The sequence below is a fragment of the Sceloporus occidentalis genome, unplaced genomic scaffold (assembly GCF_023333645.1).
Source record: "Sceloporus occidentalis isolate IW3139 unplaced genomic scaffold, rSceOcc1.0.p SCAF_138, whole genome shotgun sequence".
Classification (NCBI taxonomy): Eukaryota; Metazoa; Chordata; class Lepidosauria; order Squamata; family Phrynosomatidae; genus Sceloporus; species Sceloporus occidentalis.
Window position 1 is genome coordinate 1,825,111 of NW_028317118.1, and position 23,132 is coordinate 1,848,242.

Below are 23,132 nucleotides of genomic sequence, written 5' to 3' on the forward strand. Positions count from 1 at the left end.
AGATGAGAGGAAATTTTCCTTCCATCCCTTTTTTTCCTGGGCCTTCCCATTTCTGGAAGCCTTGTGAAAGAGACGTATCTTGCTAACTGCAAACAGCCAGCAACAGGCACAGAAGCTGGGGTGGAGGAGGAGGGTTCCACAAGCCCATTCTGGCACACAATCTGTGTTGCCCACACTATGGGCAACAGACCTGCTTTTAAATTCCTGCCACCTTGCAGAGCACTGATGGATGCATACCAACTATTTAAGAAGCCACAGGTAGTTCCTGATTAGAAGGATGCCATGGAAAAGTTATTTGTAGGGGTTCCAACTTGCGGAATCCCCCACTAGTCCACAAAAGTAACTTTTCTAAGCTCCCGGCTGGTTCTAGTGGGACACTTTGAATAAGCCATGTATACTCAAGGAAGCAGCAGCAACAGAAACAGTGAGGAAGGGTGGAAAAACGATCAGTTCCACACCCCAAGCAAACAAGCACGGCTGCAAAGACTGGGTTGAGAATCGCTAACAGAGAAGGGTGAAGAATGCTTGGCCTTCTCAAGGTTGTTGAACTGCAACTCCCATCAGCCCTAGCCAGCACAGCCAAGTGTGAAGGGTCACGAGTGTTGCAGCCCAAGCTTGCAGAAGTGGTTTTTGGATTAAAACCCCCAGAATCCCCCTAATTAGCACAGCTACCTGGGGGATTCTGACAGTGGTGGTCCAAAAAAGTAACTAGCCCAATGTCTGGTTGTGGTCCAATGATGTCTGGAGGATCAAAAAAAATTTGTCCCTGTTTTGAATTTTCAGATGCTCAAATCAGGAATGTGCATCCAGGGATCCCCCACCCCACTTCCTGCTAAGACCATCAGATGCATAATAACACAGAGCTGCTGCACCTTTTGTAGCTAAACCACTAGGCATCATGGTCCCTGTTCTCTTTTCCAGCTGGACATCTGAACTCCCAGCCCACTACCATGTTGGAAACAGTTGAAATCCCTATCTCCTCTATTAAACATTTAACGGGGGAAGGGAGCAAAGAGATTCAGCAGCATTTTTCTCCAAGTGAGAAGAATAAAATAACCAAGCAAATAAATTAAATGAAAAGAAAACCCACGTCAGCTGGGGAGGGTGCTGCACACAGCTGAAAGAAACAGCGACTCTCCAAAGAAGCTCTTCAATACCTCTGCTCAAAGAGCAACCAAAGGGGACCAAAGATGAGCTGCTGCCACAAGTCTCTAATGTAGTTTGCAAAGGGCAGCATGGAGGAAGCATTCTTGCCAGATCATGTCCAAAAGCTGCTTCCAATGTTGTCCAACCTGCTCTTTGTTTGCAACCCTGACACAGAGTGGCATGCTCCTCTCGCCGTTCAGGTGTTGTGTCTCTTCTGGAGATTAACATGAGGCCGATGGACTTTTGTCGTGGGGCTTTCCCACATCGGCCATACCCCTCTAGCCTTCCATAGACCGAGGAGGAAGAGGACGTGGAAAGGGAAGAGGATGCGAAGAGAGGAAGGAAGGCATAAAAAGGCACCATCCCTCTGAGCCATCTGTCACAGCCTGAAAGAAAACAGAGAAGAGACTATTCAAAATGAAGACAAATATGGCTTTTCTTCAGACATTCACCTCCTGCCTCTTTTATCACTTTAGTCCAGGGCTATAGCATCCTCCAAATGTTTGGAATGACAAGTCACACATTGACTGGTTAGTGTCCATGGGAGTTTTGGGAACAGTGTCCTTGCTCCAGACTGTGACTGAATTGTGACTGTTCCTTTGTTCTCAACAACGGGTTGAAGGGATTCAGTGGTGGCCCCTGATCTTTGGAATTCTTTCTGAATTCCATAAAAGATTAGGCAGATACAGACTAAAATCCTGTTAGTGACCTACGTGAGGTTTCACATGCATATTCAGTCATTTTGTTTTTGCATAATGTCACCTTCTCAACCTAGGAAGCTTTCAAGCTCCATGGACTCTGCCATGGCCATTTACTGGCTGGGGAGGAGACCAGACAGCATGCAGCTACAGTTTTGCAGCTGGGGAAATTAAAAGGAGGTCTCTCTCCTTGACTCACTGGAGAGCTGCAGAATAACCTCATTTCTCTTCCTCCAGCAACAGAATTGCAGCCAGACGCTGCCCAGTCATCTCCCCTACAACCAGTAGCAATGGGGTTTAGGGGAGAAGTATGGAGCTGCATGCGCATAGCATTATGCTGTGCACGCTTGTCCAATCTCTCTCCTCTCTTTCTGGAGGGCAGAATAAAGAATGGTGATGTTGAATATGGTGGGCCTTTGGGTTTCTGCTGAAGTTTGGTTCCAGGACACTCTGTGGATATCATAATCCGTGGATGCTCAAGTCCCATTACATACAGGGGCCGAGTCAAATGGTGTCCCTTATATAAAATGGGAAAAATCAAGGTTTGCTTTTTGGAATGCGTACCTTTTTGGAATATTTTCCACATATTTTTGGAATCAATTATGATTGATTGTCTGATTTATTTTGTATTTTGTGCTTGTCTGTGCGGCTTTTTTTTGCATTGTAGTTTACTATTGTATTTTACTATTGCATTTTTAGTACTGTATTTTAGTATTGTATTCTAGTATTGTATTTTAGTATTGTATTCTAGCATTCTAGTATCTGAGAGCCAGCATAGCGTAGTGGTTTGAATGCGACTACAACTCTGGAGACCAGAGTTCGAATCCCCACTTGGCCACAGAAGCAGGGTGGCCTTGGCATGTCACACACTCTCAGCCTAAGAGGATGGGAATGGCAAACACACTCTGAAGAAACTTGCACAGAAAACCCTGTCATGGGTCCACCATAAGTCATAATTGACTTGAAAGCACACAGCACACACATGCTGGTATTGCATTTTAGTATTGTGTTCTAGTATTGCATTTTAGTATTATATAATATTGAAGTAGTAGTGGGAGGGTGGGCTGTGGGACTTCACAGATGACCATGCAAAGAATGACAGTTTCAAGTTACTTGTTCCTTCTTATGGTCTCTATGATTCAGCCACATTATCAATGGACACAGAGTGTCATGCAATTGAAAACCTAACAACTGCCTGTCCCAAGGCTGTATCTGCCCTGGAACTGGTATCTAATCTGTAATGGTGAACATGATGTTGACAGTTGAGACCATTTTCCTGCTCTACTGACACAATGCAAGGGATTCCTCCTTAGGAACACAATGCAAGCTTGTACCTCCAGTCAGATGATCTATCGTGGCCACACAAAGTGGTCTCTTGGCCATTTGGATGGCTAGGACTCTCATAAAGGTTACGTACAGAGAAAATCTCTGAAAGTATACTGGAAGACCCTCTCCAGGCTGTGAATAGCAAACAACCTCAGAGTCTTCCACAGCTCTTGATATTTGATTAGTCACAGCCACACAAACATCCAAAGTATGCAGTACACTGGCAAAATTTGAAGAAGGATTTCAGAAAGTTACGTAGCACAATATCTTGGCTGTCGTGACAAGGCTGATGCTGTGATGGACAAAAAGGATCTGACACACTGAGCAAAAACATGCCTAGCCCTGCATATTGAGCTGTGGTGGGGCTACTGCCAAAATGACCCCACAGCTCTCTACGTTTCCAAATGATGCATCCATGTATGGATGCAACAAAGGATGGGAGTATCCCAATCCACATAATAATCTGGGAATCAGCTTGATAAATGTAAACATGGGGCCACACAAAATTCTTGAGCATTCTTACTCATAATGAACGTATCACATTCTTTTTAACTACAGCGCGCCCGCGTCATATGCGGGCGCGCTTTACGCAGCTTGAGCATACGCACTCAAGCCGCGGGGCACACACGGGGCAGCACGTCCCATTCAATTGAATGGGCCGCCGTGCACGAGCCCCATTGTTTACAATGGGGCTTGAGCATAGGCAGAATTCGCCTTACGCGGAGGGATCCGGAACGGATCCCCATGTAAGGCGAGGGCCCACTGTATGAGCAACAAATGTAGAGTGTAATCCCAACTTGCTAAACTCAACTGCATTGACCTCAGTGGAGGATAGGGAGACTTGGAGATGTCTCATCCACAGGGTTGCCGTGAGTCGAGATTGACTTGAAGGTGGCTAACAACAACAACATCATCAACAACAACAAAGACCCCTGATGGGCACAGAGGGTTTTCAGTCCTAGTAAGAGAGAACACCTCCAGTTATTATCTTTCAATTGGAAAAAAGAAACAGAAGGAAAAGTACACAAGTGCAACTGTCAGGTTTGTTTGGTCCTCTGAAAAATTAATAACCAGCTCGACTATCCTACTATTGATGTGAACATAAAAAGCTGGGCATGGGGGGAAAAATTTGGGAGGAAACTGGAAGTTTTAACAAGTGCAGTTCCTGCTTGAAGGCCCCTTCCTTCCTCTCTCTTTTGAAAATCTTTGCTGGTGAAACACAGCAAGGAGCAGAAATGGCTTACAGTGTTCCCTCCAGCTGTGAGCAGACAGTTGGCTTAGCAACAGGGGAGGTGGCAGTTTCGGGGAGAGCCTCAAATTTATACCCAAGGGACATGTGTAAAGAGTCAGAGCAAAAAGAAGAACCGAAGGCAGGCTTCGGTCACCCTGGTTAGTATTTCTAAAGGCTGGTATTTTGTTGTTGTTTGGCTGCTGATAAACTCTGAGCCCTTGACCTAAATCCATGCGCATGCCGAGACTCCAGGCTTAATTGGAGCCAAATCTCCACCTTGGGAAACAGTTCGGAATGCCTGGCTCAGCAGTGGAAAATGTGAACTTTCAAAGAAAAGAGGGAACAGATCCGTAGAATGCATTTCCATCTGCCATGGCATTTGCTTTATGGAATGGCCACTCAACTGTATCTGCACCCATGCAGCTGTTGTTTTCATAGAAACACAGAGTTGGAAGAGACCACAAAGGCCATCCAGTCCCCGTTCCCAACAGCTCTGTACATTGTTGTTGTGTGCCTTCAAGTTGTTTGTGACTTATGGCAACCTTAAGGTGAATCTATCCTCGGGTTTTCTTGGCAAGATTTGTTCAGAGGAGGTTTGCCCTTGCCTTCCACAGAGGCTGACAGCATGTGACTTGCCCAAAATCACCCAATGGCTTACTTACATAATAAATCAAGCAACCATTTTATATACAAGCCCATGGCATCACAGGCACTTCAAATATAAGAAAACAGTAACAACTATGAGATTTTTGTGAACTTTGCCCATATTTATCATCTCAAATCCAGGAATGTAAGATGAACCCTGCTACATCTGACAAATTCGAGGTAGTCTCTCAGTGGCCAACCAGATGCCACGAAGAAACCTACATTGTCATTACCATGAAGGCAATGTAGCTTCTGTTGTATGTCTCTGAACATGGAAGTACCATTAATCCATCATGGCTAGTAGCTGTGGAAAGAGCAATCATACTCCCACCAGTGTGGGCTAACTGATTCCACAGGCCAATGCCAGACGCATACAAGATACCCACACTGTGCAGTCACCATAAGAACCCCCCATGCCTCCTTATCTCTCTCATGCTGCAGAGCAGAAAGCCCATCCCAGTTTAGTTCTTCATACAGTTATTGTAGTCATGAGAGTGTAGTTTGACACTGATGGCCAAGCCAAGCAATGGTGGCAAGGCCAGGCATGGAAGAAGGTCTTACTCTGCTGACTTCCAGAAGTGGCCAGGGTGGGAAAGGCGACGGTTCCGCTTTGGCAGTTTCTCCAGCATCTCCATGAGCTTTGTGAAGGTTGGTCGTTCCTCCTGTTCATAGGCCCAGCAAAAGAGTAGAATGTCCTGCAAGGCAACAGGAGAATAGGGATGCAATGAGAAAACACACTCATCTATGTAGCCAGACAGTCTTAGCAGGACTCACACCATTCACAAATTTTCAAGCTAGGTTTATGTCACTGCTATAGAAAGATGGGAAGCTCCATCTTTCTTCATCCCTTTCACTTCTTGGTTCCTGCTTTCCTTAGTCCTACGGTACATTGTATCAGGGTGCAGCAGAATAGATGGCAAGGAGGGCCATTCCTCCAGTTTGGTGAAAGTGCAGCTCAATTGGGCTCTTTCTCCAGCCATCACCTGGAAGCAGCCATTCCATCAGGCCATTTCGGGAGACTCCATCAGCTCTGGTGAGTGACCTGCTCCATCATGCTCCTCTTTGTTCTGAACTAGTTCCACTTGCTCATGATAACTCTTCTATTTGTTGTAGAAATGGTTCCCCCCCCCCCCCCCACTGCTTTTCCTTGAGTGTCATAACTGTTGGATTGTAATAGTTTGGAGACAGGGACTAACTTGCTTGAACTGATTAGGTTGATCGTAAGGCACTCTGAGAAGCTTTGCAGCTAAAAGCAAGGTCAAAATGTTCTTTAAAAAAACCCAGCAACCCAGCTGCTAAATGGCACCCACTGGTTTTTCCAAGAAACAATTCCATTTTTGCTTCCCCCTCCCATCTTCTGCCCACTAACATCAGATCCTGGAGACAGAGAACAAAGCAGAACGTTTTTATGGCGGGTTATAGACCGCCGCTTTGAGGCGGTCTGCTGCCGCCGCCGTTTGCTCCGTGTGGGAGCCGCAGCAGCCACACCGCGTGGCTCCCGCACGGAGCAAAAAAGGAGGTCCAAAATGGAGCTCCTTCTTGCGGCGCCTTTGTGACGTCGCGAGGCGCCGCTGGCGCATTCGTGACGTCATAGGCGCCGCGACATGTCTGGACGCTATGCGTCTGATACGTAAACATGGTGGCCCCCATGTGGAAGGGGCGCCGCCATGTTGTACGTATGGAATACGTACTAGGGTTAGGGGTGTGTGGAAGCACCGCCCCTTCCTAACCCTAATACGTATTCCATACGTATTTTTGGCGGTCTGTAACCCGCCTATATTACTCCATTTACTTCTCTTCTCTCTCTCTTCCCTCTCTTGTCAAAACTGAGATTGTAAACACCCTGGGACAGGGATATATTTTTTACTTACAATACATCATAACTAGTCATTGACCAAAATAAATATATGGATGTACATGTTTCAGTGTGGTAGCAAGGGGCCCAAGGCTTTGTAAGAGATATATTTTTTTTACAAAGAAAGCTTTGTCGGAAAGTAAGGATCCAAACTCAAACATCACCAGATACATTCAGTACTAGCCACCCTACTACATCTTAGAATTGTCCTTGAGGGACTGTGATGACCAATTTTTGATGGCTTTCAGTGTTTCTCTCTCTCTTTCTCCCACCCCAACCCAAAAGGGACCTACCGAGATCTCTTTCCCCATGCCAATCTGGCTGAGGTTCGGCTTCATCCCTCGGCCCACTTGCCAAATTATTGCCTCGGCTGGTTGGATCTTGAAGGGCCATTCTCGGGCATGCAGCTCATACCAAAGGGTGCTGTTGAGACAAAGCAGTACAAGGAGTGAACATACTCATGAGTTGCCATCCGTTCCTTCTTCGTCCTTATAACCCCCACTGCCAACACATTACGTACAGATCATTTTCTGCTGAAAGTCTTCTTCCCAACTTCGAAAAGAACCTCCACAAAGTGCCATCTATTCATTTATTACATGTATTCATTTTGCATGTATTTGTCATCTATTAATCCAATTCTCTGGGTGATGTGCAACAATTCAGCCAACAAAAATGAAAGTACAAATCAAATCAAACATTTAATCCAATCAACTGCATCAATACAAAAAAAAAAAAAATACATGAAAAGGGCTACCATAAACCCACACAAGTAGAACTAAAGCCATTAAATGTTGTCAAAACAGAGGTTTTAAATAATTATCAAGGACTGGTTTTAATATAAACCTTAGCTGTATAGCATTGCAAATGCTGGAAAATGTTAAGAGGCCTGAATGTCACTATATACATCAATTGAAATTGGAAAGGAAAATATTCTCAGAGTTTGGGATGATCCAAACTTAAGCACACACACACAAAAAAATGAGAAACAAGAATCAAAAGATGTGTCTATCCCTAATGCTGAAAGGTGCTGAGAATCGCCTGTGCAAGATCCCCAACACACCCACACACCTAGAAAAAGGGAACAACTGTTATATCTGCTGGAGTCTGCAGTTTTACACAGACTTGAAGGTGCTTAGAATGGCATTACTTTCTGAAAGCGGAGGGGGAAACCAGCCCAAGTCCCACCAGCTGAAGGCCTCTATACATGTTAGAGAATTTCAGGAAAAAAATGTTAGAAAATTCCTGCACAAGAAAGCACTTTTGTATAAGATCTTATGTGAAACCCATGCGTTAGTACATAATATGTGATGATTGTACGTAGGGCTTTTCTTGCGGCACATAATAAAAAGTTGCCGTAACTGTGCAGCTGCTCCTGCAGCTGTGTAATGCTTAGTATAACAGCAGATGAGAATCTTCCTCTCCCCACTTTCTTAACAGCCCCCACTTCTTAATATGCTCCTCTCTTACTATCCAGTTTAAAACAGAGGCTCCAATAAATGAATTAGCCTGGTGCAGTGTTCCTTGAATTTATCAACCTCCTGATTTTTGGGACAGCAATGCCCATCAACCTCAGCAATAGGTCATTTTGGCTGGAAATATTCCCCTTCCCAACTCGTTTTGTATCCAGTTTTTTTTTAATTGATAAAGTTTCAATTCTTAAAAAAGTTTGCTAGGGATTAGTCTGATAAAAAAAAATCCTATAATTATTTCCTCCTTTTTTGGGGTTTAAAGCACACACGAAATGAAACTGCTGCGTTTTAAGGGGGGGAGTGTTGGATGAAAACACATGATCAGATAAGGAGTCAATATAAGCTCATCACTTTAACGCTCTGCTCTTCAAGGTGCCCATCGCAGTGGCATGCAGGAAAAATTAATCCGTCAGATAAAAAGTGGAGTTGGCCATGTGCCTGAGAAAAGATACCATCCACAGGGCAATGGAGCACTTTTTAAAAGTGTTTCTTTTTCTTTTCTGTGGAGAAGGGCAATTAAAATCGGACAAGTGAAAAAGACATTAAGGGAGAACATGGGGTTCTTAAATACTTTTTTTTTCCGGTTAAAGAGATTGCTCCAAATAATTCTCCTTCTACTTGGAAATCAACTGTTCTTTCCTTGACCTGTCTTGCCCCTAGGTTTGGAGGCAGCTCCTCATATTGACACAGTATGGGGATGCTAGCTTCAAATTTAATGGACCAATGGCTGCATCTGTACTGCAGAAAGAATCCAGGTTCATACTGCTTTAACTGCCATGGTTCGATGCTATGGAATTCTGGGAATTGGGAGTTTGTTGTGGCAACAGAGCTCTTTGACAGAGAAGGCTCAATATCTTACAAAATTAAATGTTTCACAAAACAGAATTCCATAGCATCGAGCCAGGGCAGTTAAAGTGGTGTCAGCCTGGATTATTTCTGCAGTGCAGATGCAGCCAGTTAACCTTTCAGAATGGAGAGTGGGACATGAACACTTGGAGAACCCTAGAAGTCAGTTTAGAACAGACTAGTCTCAGATTTCCCACTTGAAGAATATGGATTATCAATAGTCAGCGAATTCACATTTCACATTGAACATTACCGTCTTTAGAGTGTGAATTTGCCCAACTCATAATCTTCAGTATGAACTGAGCCTTTGGGTTGACCAAGCTGTTTTGCAAGTATATTTTCAAACCATTCCCAGTCTGAAAGAGCCCTTCCTTGAATGGTGAAGCCAATCACATAGAAATCAGTGTGCTTCTGCTTTTAATCCATGTACCGATGTCACAAACTAGGAGAAATCTCTCAGGGGAAAAGGCAGGGCTTTCTTTTTTATTCTGGAAAAAAATTTGCAGAGCCAATATCAGAAACCATACCCTATCATTGTTGTCTTCTTTGCTATAGCAAAATACTTACCCAAATGCAAAGACATCTGAGTGCTTGGAGAAAGGCAGCTTGTCTTCTTCTGTATCAGGTGAGAGTTGGTGGATGATCTCTGGAGCCAAATGGCACAACCAGCCATTCTGGATCCGCAGTTTATCCTCTCTTCTGAAAAGAAAAGCAATAACCGATCAATGAGGCTGTGCTGGTCAAGGTAATTTCACATCAGAGAGAAAAATGAAGTCAAACTGGTATCTCCCCCAACCCCTACCAAACTCTCCAAGCTCCTTTATGAATTGGTACTCCTTCTCTGTAATGAGATTCAGATTAGAAAATGGAGGCAGAAAACTGGGCTCTTTTCTGGAATAATCTCTCTGGAGGTCTCTTTGTGTGTTTCACTGTAATTGTAAATTGGTCTTGGAGTCATCTAACATTTTAGCTAGCCTGACAAAAGGAAACCCAGAAGAGGGACACATAAACAATAGGAAGGTACTGTGATCAATGTTGGATGTTGACTCTATAGGGTAGGATTCACCCATAAGGGGCAAGGAGAGGGACCTGTGGTTCTCCATATGCTGTGGGACTCATACCTCTATAAGCAGTAGCTGGTATAGTCAGTGGTGAGATTCTGGGAACTGTCAGTCAGCCATACCAGAGGATCACCAGTTTCCCAACGCTGCTCTCAAGATTTAGGTTTGGCAAGGTAAAGGTGAGGGGGTGGATTCTGCTGAGGCCTTGGTTTGTTCTTTGTATTATACCAACAGAAGAGAAAGGAGCGCTGACACTTCCAAAACCTTTCCTGCCATCACAGAAGGTGCCCACAGGGTTCACTCAGCACCTGCTTGGAAGCTTTTGCCTTTCTGCAATGTGCCAGCCCCGCTTTGCTCAACTCCCACCTAAAACCATGAGCCTCCCATCTCTCCTTATACCGGCAGACAATTCCCAAATGACAGACAGGCCATTTAATTTTGCTTGTCACCTCTGTATAATTAGCTGTCCTGCTAAATCTATTTCCCAGTCACCCAGTCATTGCTATTGATCCTGTGAAAAGCCACCGTTTCCTTCCCAACTCATGCCATCCCAGTGGCTTGTTCCCGGTCTCATCTAGAAGCCCTTCCCCGCATCCTTCCAAGGTACCTCCACAGTAGACTAGTACCAGTCTTGTCTTGCTATACTGGAATCTGAAAGGATACTTTAAATATTGTTTTTAACCTGTGTTTTTGACTTTTTAAAAATTCTGTATCCCCTTTTTATTTGTGCTGGCCTATGACCATAATAAAGATCCTATGCAACGCTGAAGAGCAAAGATATAACTCTGAATACTGAAGTCAGCACTGTCCAAGTCACTGTATCAACATTGTATCACCATGTATGGATATGAGAGGTGGACAGTGAAGAAAGTGGATAGGAGCAGTCTCATGGCAATCTCTGCTGTGGCAGCAGCAAGCTCATGAAAGCTAATTTGTGGCACTGCCGTGCGCCGGGACTTTCAGAATCAGGACTGAGCAGCGCAGTCCCACTGCTGCTGTACTTTGAAGGCCAAAGGAGTGAATGCTCCTCAGCCGATGCAAATGTCAATCTCCCACCAGAGACTCCTTTTACGTTTGTGGCCGCACCATAAGGATCTTAATTGAAAGCTGCTGTTAAATTAATCACCAAGGTCAGTCGAGAGGGGCAAGGGGACTTGCCCTTTCCTTCCAACATGTTTAGTTCTCCCATATCTCTTCTCCTTGTGCAAGAGAGGAGAGAGGGAGAGAGAGAGAGAGAGAGAGAGAGAGAGAGAGAGAGAGAAGGAAAGCTCCTTGTATGTGCAGACATGCATAACCCTTGGGGGCGCACATGTGTGATTGCTAGCTACCAAAATGTTGTTTTATCTGAAACCCATGGCTGGGACAGAACCATGGGTTTATACTTGTTTGTCCGATTTATACTTACTTCCATCCTTTAAAGAATCTTCCCTTTTGAAAAAGCTTGGGCTTTTTCTTTCCCCTTTTAGGTTCTTTTTTACCGTTTGTACATTTTTGCACATTTTGTGTAACCCAAGAGTATACATTTCTTTAAATAATGAATACCTTGACTTGCATCTCAAATATTATTCCAAATTAATTTTTATGATACTCCATCTTTATGAGTGGAAGGCCAACTCTTGCTAGTGAAGAAAAGTTCACAGCCTCCATTTGCCAAAGGCTTGAAGGTCAAAGGAAGCCATGGAGAGGAAGGTTTAAGGAAACATCCAGATGAATTTTGCTAATCAAGCACATTCATGAATTTGCCATTGCTTGTGACGCCACCTACGCAAAATGTGCACAGTTCATAATATATTCTGAGTGCACAATATCCTATAAAGGAAAGGAGCCAGCTGTTGAAATGTTATAGTAATGGTTGCTTCTGCATGCTAACTTGACAATCGAGTTACTTAAGTTACTTCAAAACACACTGCCAAAATAATCCAGTTTGAGGCTGCTTTAACTGCCCTGGCTCAATGCTAGGGAATTCTGGGAACTGTAGTTTTGTGAGACATTTAGCCTTCTCTGTCAGAGAGAGCTCTGGTGCCACAGTCTCAAACGATTATTTCAGCCATGTACTTTGAGCCTAAGTCATCTACTTTTGGAGTAAATAAAATGTACTGTTTACACTTTATTCTTTAGTCAAAATGATGATGGTGGTGGTGATGATGATGATGATGATGATGCTTTTTATTTCTTTCCCACCTCTCTTCATGGCTCGAGGTGGGATGAGTCAAACTACAACAAAGTCCTAATTCTGAAGCAAGAGGATGTACTAAAAGCCGGCCGGCATCACCCCCCAAAAAGTCCTTTTCTTGCTTGTCAAGAGACAGACATCTGCATATGTGACATAATCAGGAGGACGTCTAATGAGCGTAGCAGTTGGTCAAATGGATATGAATAATTGTCACATCTACTCTCTTTCTAGCTAACAGGCTGCTCAGCACAAGACAAAGATTATCTTGCATGTACCACTTTAAAGGCGAGCAAAACCTTTAAGGTGGTGGTGGTGGGGGGAGAACAGCAGACCAATAATACGCAGCTCTAAGACGCAATGTCCCAGACTTGGGCAATGGAGCACAAAAAATTGGGGTCACCCTGCTTGCTTTCTGGTGTAAAAACCCGAGGAACCAATGAGAGTGCACTTCAGTAATTGGATTTGTTCAAGACTTCAGAAGCTTAGGAATTTAGAAGTGACAGGAGACATTCTTATAACAGAGGGGAAAGAGAAAGTGAAGAGATGGGCCTAGAATGTGTCAGCCAAAAAGGTACCCAAATCTTTGGTTTTAACTGTTGCAGCCCAGGCTGCTCCCAGACATTATTTTGGTTGTGGAGAAGGGACAGACATCTTGTTTGTTCCTGCCTCCCCCAGCCCCAAATTCTGTTGAAAGTGACCTATTGGACTGACCTGGGTCTTCAATACGGATGAAAAAACAGCCCCTCTCTGATGCCACCACAACAGAGGGCAGCAGGCTAGCTCAGGGATGCCAGGTTGTACCAGCACAGATAGATCAAACAAAATTTGACTGCCAGTACAGCTGACTTTGGCATGGGTGATGTTACTCCAAGGTCTGGTCCTCTGCACCCTACTCTTTGAGGCATGTAGGCGAGAAGACAACCCCAAATGCAAGAAACTAGCCATGCCATAGAAGGAGATCTGTGACCCTGTTCGGAGATCCAGGAGGCTCACCATGAGAGAAGCTCAAGAGTACATTGTCAAGATCAGTCAAGATAGATTAATCAATACTGGACTCTGCATAAAAAAGAAATTAAAATGGCGGCCCGATCAAGCTTCCCAGTGCTGCTTGGAGCATCCGGCCATCCAAAATAAATAAATGGGCCCATGGCAAGCAGCAGACCCTGCCAGGGCACTGGGGTAGCAGCAGTTGCCCAAGGATGCCAATTGACGGTCACTTGAAAGGCAATTCATCGGTTCTCTTAGCAAAGTTCCCTTTTCAGTTACTCCGAAGAAGGATCCCACTACCACAACCAATTAGCGCTTCTTGCTCTTCTAGGGAGAGGAACCCTGCAATTTTCTTTGTAGACTAGCAACCAGTAAAATGGGAAGGTGAGGTTTTGATGGGAGCACTAGCAGGCCTCCATTGAAGGCCAAAGCACAACAGTGCAACTCACGAGAAACACAAGACGCTGGGTTGCAGTAGTCTCTGCTGGGGCTGAGTCAGCCTAGGAGAGGGTGGGCTACACCAGGACAGACATCTGCACATTAAGGTCATGCACATTTGTAAACCTCCCTCACTGAGTCATTAAGTCTCATTCCAGAGAAAGCTGAGGGACCAAGGTTGCTCCTGAACGTTGCTTGTTTGGACCATAACTCCCAGGATGCCTGGCCATGCTGAGTGGAGGACACTGGGAGCTGGAATCTAAAAATGTAACTTGTCCAAGCTCTGTTCAGAGAATACGGCAATGGCCTTGATCTGGATTCTATTTCACAGCATATTACCATCCATCAAGAACGTGGAAAAATGAGCATGTAAGTTGTTGGTGAACTTCTTTTTTGCTTAGACTGTACCCAAATTTAGTTCCATTTCTATTTCAATCCAAACTAACGTAATTTGCATTTCTCAAAGCAAAACACAGCTATACTTTAATATTCATATTTTGTGATGCAGCTCTGCAATTAAAAACGGTTGACGTGAATATTTTGGGGTTAAGCACGCAGATGAATGCCTACTTTGGTGAAAATGATGCATTTAAAAATTTAAAAATAGCTTAGGAAAAGGCATATATTAGGAGAAATATGAAAAAAAAAAGTCTGAAACTGACATAGAAACAGGATGAAATGATCCTGATTCAGGCAAAACTGAGAGAAAACAAGTTTCTTGCCCAGAAAACAGACTATTCTGCACAGAAAATGCTGTTTTCTATGCAAACCCCTAAAAAAATGTGCATGTTTTTGCACAGAATAAATTCTGTACTGCAAACTGCCTTTGAAAGCTGTTCCGTTTTGACAACTTTCTCAGAAAGAAAAGGAGAAAAGTGAGGAAATTATTTATTCTAGCCTGCCAAAATGAAATTTATGAAGATTTAAATCTCTAATCTTCTGTCGCTCTGCTTCAGTGCCGATGCTTCAAGATAAAAAGAAGGCAGGGGAAGGGAAAAAAAAAAAGAAACGTGGTAGCACTTTCAAGACTAACTGTTTTTTATTGGAGCGTGAGCTTTCATTGCTATAAACCCTCTTCTTCGGATGCAGTACAGAGAGTTTAGATCCATGGAGGTAAAGTAAGGTAAAGCAAGATCTATGAAGGTAAAGTAAGGTTCTCATTTAGTCTTGAGAAATCTGCTGTGGCTCACTCCCCAAATGCCAAATGCTTTAGCTATAGGACAACCTGAAGCCTTTTGAATTGTTCTCGCACAACAGTCAAAGCCAAACTATTACTTATCAAAACAGAAGCCTAGTAATGTTTTTTTGGAGGAAAAAAATTGGCTCTGATGCAGACAGGAGGAGAGTGCATTTTGTACTACTGACCAACTAAAATGTAACTATTGCAATTATATTTGAGAAACAGTAACAGATGATAAACTGTAATGACAGTAGCAACTCACTACTTGGGGCATCTGAATTAAAACTGTAACTAATTATTTTTAAAGTAACTTTCCAGGCTACAGATCTCATCTACAGAAATGGGTCCCAGAAGACCAGAAATGGGTCCCAGAAGACCAGAAGTCCAAGGAACAGCCTGAGAAAACATGGAAGCGAAAAACTGGAGAGGGTATAAATAGACAACCATGTTGTGTGTATGTGTTGAGTGGAGAGGGGATAACAAAAAAATGTTAAACCCACTCAGGGTGCAGTTAACCACTTCAACATGACAACTGATACACCGGCAGAGAAGGAGGGAGAGAGAAAATAGGCAGGCCATTATCTCTTTCTTTAATCCGGTGCCTTTGACACACCATAATTACCGAAAGATTAAAATATGTGCTTTATCTCACAGGAGGCTTTGCAATAAAGCAATAATTAACTGTGCAGAAATCTTCCCAATAGCTGGAGTTTTATTTCATTTCATTTGATTCCTTTTCCAATTTGGGAAAGTACAATAAGTTATATCTAAATCAGGGACCACCGGCAGTGAAGTCTGCCTGGAAGTGGTCTCCGATTCTGAGCAAATTAATGGAGTTTCTGGAAAAGAGATCAACACGGAAAGATAAGAAAAAGATCTCCCTGGATGCAGACTTGATATGGTTTGCTCAGTTCAGACCTACAGCTACAGACAGGATGACCTTGGCATCAATTCATGAACAGTGACATAACCCCAGCCAACTTGTAGGTACTGTCCCTATTTTCATGTAGTGAAAAAACCTATCACTGGAGCAAGAAGACACAGGTTCAAATCCCTGTTTGGCACTGAAACTCATTGGGAAAATGACTGCTGTGCAACAATGCAATGGCTGGCCAACGCAACTCGCTTCACACAACAAAATGGCCAATAAGAATGATGGCCATTGCCAGGGCTTGTATAAAACAATTCATTGCCTAAAGCTGTGGTCAGTAAATATCTGCTAGCAGAAGTATGTTATACAACCTCTGCACTGAGTGACAATGTACAAAGGCGGGATATAAATAAATATTTTATTACTATTATTATTATTATTTGGATCAATGGTCAATGCACATGGCTGACAACCCATTGTGCCGTCACCATATGCAGCGTGTAAAGGCAATGCATAGACACAATATGCATTCAGACACTACTCTGTGGACCTCTTTATCAACTGATTTTTTTATCCACGGATTCAAGCATCCATGGACTGAAAATATTTTTTTAAAAAAATAAATTCCAAAAAAGCAAACTCTATCATGGTGTTTTCTTGGCAAGTTTCTTCAGAGGGGTTTTTGCCATTGCCATCCTCCGGAGCTGAGACAGTGTGCTTTGCTCCAGTGGATTTTCATGGCTGAGTGGGGATTTGAACCCTGGTCTCCAGAGTCATACGTAAACCATGACACCTTGCTACTTCCAAATAAAGCAAAAAGACTCCTAAGTGTGACAGTTCTTTAGATTTCCTCTCTCTTACACCTTGACAAAAAATTCTCTTTTATGGAGGCAAATGGCCCTTTCCAAATGTGGGGCTTGGCATGACCTTCATTGTGCTGAAGAAGATCACCATGGATGAAAAACTGGATTTAAAAAAGAATACTACATGTACATGAAATTTACAGCCGAATGAAACGGCTTTTGTAACCTACCTGCCTGCTTGCAGAACACCTGATATGCTGAAGAGGCCAAAGTCTGTGATCACCACCTTCCCGTTGTCGTAGAAAACGTTTTTAGATTTCAGATCTTTGTGGAGAATCCCCTTGGCGTGTAGATAGCCCATGCCCTGAAAACAAAGCAAGAGGGAACAAGGGGAACTGAAAGACTGGTATGGAAAAGATAGGCCTGGGTTTTCTCTAAAGACTCACACACACATATATGCATCATGTATTTGTTGTGGCCAAAGCAGATATTTAATGAAGTATAGGAAATGTAATCCGCAGTGTGTCTTGTAATTCACAGTGTGTTTTAGAATCAAAGAGTTGGAAGAGACCGCCAACATCAGTTAGTCCAACCATCAGCCTTCCCCAAATATTTTGCTGCCTGAGGTTGAGAAGTCAGAATTTCATATACAGAAACTGACTAAACTGACATCTGAATTTTATGCCAACACTGATGACAGGACAGCATTCTCCAATGCAGATGAAGGTTTCCACCTAATTTATAGGGCAGACGATTTGACACATACACTTCTTGTCTTCCAGCATCTTGCTTCTGTTTTGGTTCCCAACAGCATCTGCAGCTAGAGGTGGCTGTCTTGGGCTGGATCCGCACTGCAGAAATAATCCAGTTTGACAGTGCTTTGAAGTGCTGTGGCTCCATGCTATGGAGACGCAACAAACTGCAGTTTTCAGAATACCATAGCATGGAGCCATGGCACTTTAAATCGCTGTCAAACTGCATTATTTCTGCAGTGCGGATCCAGCCTCAATCGGCCTAAATGTAATTTGCACTTTCATCATAGGTGCCAATCTAGTCATTGTATGAAAACATCTGAAAGGGAAGCAGCTATGCTTCTGAGGCAGCCTGTTCCACTGTTGCACAGTTTGTACCATCAGGAATTTCTATCTCATGTTTAGTTGAGATCACTTTGTAATTTGTATTGGTTGGTTCAGCTCTGGAGCAAAGAGAACAAATTTGCTTTATCATTGGTATGGCAGCTCTCCAAATAGGTGAAGACAGATACCATATTGCCTTCCCAAAACCTCTGCTGCAGGCTAAACTCTTTCAAAATTTCCTTTTTCTGGAAATACACCCTAGCAGTCTGAGTGGGGACCCTTTACTAAGCAGTTGCGCTCCAATATTCACACCAATTTTTGTTCTCCAATCAAAGCACACAGAAGTGTGCACAAATATTAGTTAAAACAATGCACAAAGTGTATGGTGTTAACATGTGCATTTACTTTTATAATCTAGCTTCACTTACATGTACTACCCAGAGCATGGGAAAGTTACTTTTTAACCTATATACAACTCCTAGAACCCTCAGACAACATACATAATAGGAGACACGGTCGAAAAAGTAATTTTTTCCAAGCTCTGTATTTCAGAGGAAGGAATTGGCAAGGCCACCTCTGAGTATGTCTTGCTTAAGAAAACCTTATGGATTTCATGGGGTCACCATAAGTCAACAAGTGACCTGAAGGAGTGTGCGGGCGCACATCTTTGTGGGTTTGAGAAGAACACATATGGTTAATGATCATCGCTCGGTTCCATCCATTAGTTTAAAAAAAACCCACAAGGAAAAAAAAGACAAACAATTTATCATTAGCTCTAGGTTTGAAAAGAAAAAGAAAGAGAGGAGGAGGGGGGAAATAAAAGCAGAGAAGATGATAAAGATGAGGATGGCAGAGACCTCATCACTCAAAAAAACCTTCTATTGCCCAGGATGCCAACAATGATCGCTGCCCACTTGCCCACCCCCACAACCCCCTGGCACCTTCCCACATCTTGCATGGAGCATTGATCGGTGTGGGAGGCAAGACAAGTAGCTCTTCACCTTTTCCTCGCTGTGAAATATTCACATTGGTGCTAATTATCCCAAGTCGACTTGCAATGGACCCACTGAAAGATGAGGCATTTTACTTATGGATTAGCTGTTTTGTGCTCAGATTTCTACCCTTTTCCCAGCCATTGACATCCAGCAACCCACAAGGCCTCTTACATAGATGTTAACAATGGCAACAGATTATCCCTGCTTTGGTCACGTCCAGATTTTGTTACTAGGACTGGGGGGGGGGTTTGCATTGATATATATATATATATATATATATATATATATATATATATATGAATTTATCCAATTTGTAGTCTGCCAGACAATTAATGAAAGCAGCTGCACATCTTTTGGCTTTCAAGAGGAAAATGCAAGTACCAGATTCTCTCTTTCTTTCTCCTTTTCAAAACCCATGCAAATCGTATGCACAATAACAACATAAAAGAGAAAACGTTTGGGAAAATGGGCAGAAACCCTTATAAATGGGAGGGGGGGATTATGTAAAATATGCAAACGTTAACATGCGTCAAAAGCAGCACGCATTAGGGAAAGTGGGGACTGATATAACAGCACATTTCCCAACCTGAGATGAAAGAAGAACTGAAGAAAATTTAAGCGGAATTCAGAGAAATGCGACAAAGGTGAGAATGAGAGCGTTTCACATCCTATTCATTATTTCAGTGTTATGGAGTGGGATCAGAAAGTAACTGCAACAACAAAGAATTCTCTCTCCTTTATTCTTGGCAAACATATCCTAAATACACAAGAGAACTGATCTTAAAAAGGGGCAGGCTACATATAGACAACCAGCATAGTGTAGTGGTTTGAGTGTTGGACCATGACTCTGGAGACCAGGATTTGATTCCCAGTTCAGCCATGGAACCCATTGGGTGACCTTCGACAGGTCACACTCTCTCAGGAAGCAATGAAGTTATCCCTTGTTAAATTACAATCATAATGTAATTTAATTATCCTTTCATTACCAGAAAAAAGGGACTTAATAAGAAGATACGCATTCCTGGAGATGTCAGATCTAGTCATGGTGACACATGCCTTTGTCACATCCTCTTTGGATTATTGTAACATGCTCCACATCTGGCTGCTCTGGGACTGTGTTTGGAAATTTCAGCCATCCAAAAATGCTGCGGCCAGACCGTGGACTGGTGCTGGTTACTGGGAGCCCCTATTGCGGTGGCTAGTACAGTGGGCCCTTGGTATCCATGGGAGTTTGGGTCTGAGCTCCCCCCCCCCCCGATACCAAATTATGTGGATGTTCAGGTCCCATTAAATACAATGGCATAGTAAAATGGTGTCCTGTATATAAAATGGCAAAATCAAGGTTTGCTTTGGATGCTTGAATCCGTGGATACAGAATCTATGGATACAGAGGGCTCACTGTAGTCCATTTCTGGGCACAATTCCAAGGAGTGGAGTCTCCTTCTTCGGAGGTCTTTAAACAGAGGCTGGATGGCCATCTGTGAGGAGTGCTTTGGTTATGAGTTCCTGCATGGCAGATTGGGGTTGGACTGGGTGGCCCTTGGGGGTCTCATTCAATTCAATGATTCCCTGATTCTAAGAGAAAGAGTTGGCAGAGAAAGAGAAAGGAGGAAAGAGGATATTTGCCTGCTTTTCAGTTTGACCCCACCCACCATCTGCATTACTTGCATTTTATCCAACGTATTACCCAACAGCACTACCCAACATATTACAAATGAGGGTAAGTGGCAAAAAGAGAAAGAAAGAAAAAGTTTAAAAAGTTGCTCACTTCAATCCTAGAGTATGGGCATTTTTCATCATCTCACTATCAAGACAATATTTTAATGAATTCAGTTATTGCTGTTATGTATTCATATTCATTGATTTTCAGGCACCTCTGGCTGTGAAAAAGTGAGTTATAGTTTAAATAAATATATTTCGATAAAGAATAACAAAGCATCCACCCAACAGTGCATGGGATACATTCTGAGCTTTGTCCCCTGCCCTTGTCACCTACCTTCACAATCTCTTGAGCGATCTGCCTTGTTTTGTTGACATCCAGAATGATTTTGGCATCTCTCACCACTGAGTAGAGTGTCCGTCCTTTGCACAAGCTGAAACAAGAGAACCTGAATTGATTGCATGGATGGGATTGGGGCAGGGGAGAGAACTAATGCATCTGGACAGAGAAATGGGAGGAAGGTTACATTAAAAGGGAAGGATTTGGGTTTGGATGAGGAGGACATGGTGGTGGGCAGAGAGAGGGCAGAGTCCCTTGCATGCTCCTGGAACCTTGGCATGCTTCCTGTTAGATAGCATTCAACGTTTCCATAGATATGAGCCAGGAGGTGTTCAGAGAGAGCCTTGGGGAACTAAGGTGATTATCACATATGGCTTTTAACTTGCAATTCAAGTTGAAAAATAGTGCCTTTGGTGATACTTATTGCATGGCGTCACCTCCGACCTGTAGCTGTGGTGTCTCCAAAGCATGGTTCGGGCATCCCTTTTTATTGATGGGGAAAACCCATCAATAAACTCCCAACTGCACTGAAATCCTCAGGTGTAAAACTTCAGTGCTGTGGCAGTTACGATACTGGCAATCATCTAGTGTTAGTGAAGCTGAGAGAGTGTGACTTGCGCGAGGCCACCCAGTGTGTTTCCATGACTGAGTGGGGATTTGAATCCTAGTCTCCAGAGTCATAGTCTGAAGTTCAAATCTCTACACAACCCTAGCTCTCAGCATGCCAGTTTGTTGTTGTTAACCATCGCCAAGTTGATTCCGACCTATGGGGACCCTATGAATGAGAGATTTCCCAGTCATCCTGTCATTAACAGCCCTGTTTAGGTTTTGCAGACTCAGGGCCATGGCTTCGCTGACTCAGTCCATCCATCTGGAATGAGGTCCTCCTCTTTTCCTACTGCATTCTACCTTACCAAGCACTATCGTCTTATCTAGGAAATCATGTATTCTCATGATGTGGCTGAAATACAAGAGCCCCAATTTAGACTCCTTAGCTACTAGGGAGAGTTCAGGCTTCATTTGCTAAAGGGCCCATTTGTTTGTCTACATTCACCTTAAAAATAATGTTCCAAGCTCTCCCCGTAACACTTTCGCACTGCTCTGATCCCCCCTCCTCCGAATCTGCCACAGGAGGCATTTTCTCACTCTTCCTAATGGGAGATCTAGCCTGGACTGAGCCAGGCTCTTCAGAAAAAGCATCTATGCCAGGTAAGATTCCCCACTCTTCCTTCTTTTTATACCGATTGCTGAGAAATCTATTTGTGGAGTGTTAATTACCAAATACAGCTGCTGGAGTGGGGAGGGATGGACTGAACCCAATTAAAATTTGTATTGACATTTGAATCATGTAATGGAGTCCGTGGGTGGATTGTGCCTCAGTTCCCCCCCACACAAAAGAGGACCCCCCATACACACATACACACACACGGATTCTAATGCCCACCTACGCTCATTCCAGGCAAGCCAAGTAAGTGTGAACGAAATACATGAACCCAAATAATAAACCACCTAAAATAAAACCAGCTCAGAGGATCACAGGTATGTGATGCGATCAGGTTCAATAGCTCACAATAGAAGCGCCGCAGCTTTTACAACTGATCTGCCCACCCACCTCGGCAGCCATCTCAGCTCTTCAGCTTCTCTCTCTTGCTCCTGGTGACACCACCCTCTAGATGCCACCCACAAAGGACTGTAGGCAGTGGACACACGACAAGTGAACCAAACAACAACAGAAGAGGCAAAACATTTCAAACTTAAGTTCATTGCTTTTAGTTTCCTTTCCAAGCAATCTAGACGGGCTCCAAACCAGATACTAAAAAGCACAGCTCGGGGTGAAGGAAGTGTGGCTCTCTCAGTGTTTTGGACCATAATCCCCATACTACTTTACTAGTCATACTGGCTTGTTCATCTAGGCCAGTGGTTCCAAAATGGTCCTCCGGATATTTGGGACTTCAGCTCCAAGAATTCCTGTCTGTTGGCCAAGCTTGCTGGGGTTTCTGGGAGTTGGAAGTCTAAAAGGCACAGAGGACCAAAGTTTGGAAACCACTGTTCTAGGCATTCAAGTCCAAAAACATCCAGAGGTTCAAAGGTTTCCCCTCCTTGCCATGCATCATGAGGTATAGACCTTGACGGCATCTCATTTAAAGGAAAATCCCTTAATGTGCCCAGACGGTACTGTTATACTAATGTTTTGCTTATTTGTATTATTCTCATAGGAAAAACAGTTGATATACAGGTCCAAACTGAGACATGCTGGGACCCTAAGTAACATCATGTTGAAGAGACCCCTTTAGATTTGTTGTTGTTGTGTGCCTTCAAGTTTCTGACTTATG

The 23,132-nt window shown here is 43.5% G+C and overlaps 1 protein-coding gene across 1 annotated transcript in view; it reads right to left on the reverse strand.

Annotated features, from left to right (window-relative positions):
- Window positions 1-549: 549 nt before the first annotated feature.
- The window catches only part of LOC149281166 (kinase suppressor of Ras 2-like), a 168,605-nt gene continuing 146,022 nt past the window's right edge, over window positions 550-23,132 (reverse strand). Inside the window, exons 17-22 of the mRNA XM_089499589.1 lie at window positions 20,797-20,893; window positions 16,960-17,093; window positions 9,784-9,915; window positions 7,195-7,324; window positions 5,608-5,741; window positions 550-1,532 (exon numbers count right to left, since the gene is read on the reverse strand). Coding sequence (XP_089355715.1) covers window positions 1,526-1,532; window positions 5,608-5,741; window positions 7,195-7,324; window positions 9,784-9,915; window positions 16,960-17,093; window positions 20,797-20,893 — 634 coding nt within the window. The 3' untranslated portion in view covers window positions 550-1,525. The remainder of the gene's footprint in view (window positions 1,533-5,607; window positions 5,742-7,194; window positions 7,325-9,783; window positions 9,916-16,959; window positions 17,094-20,796; window positions 20,894-23,132) is intronic.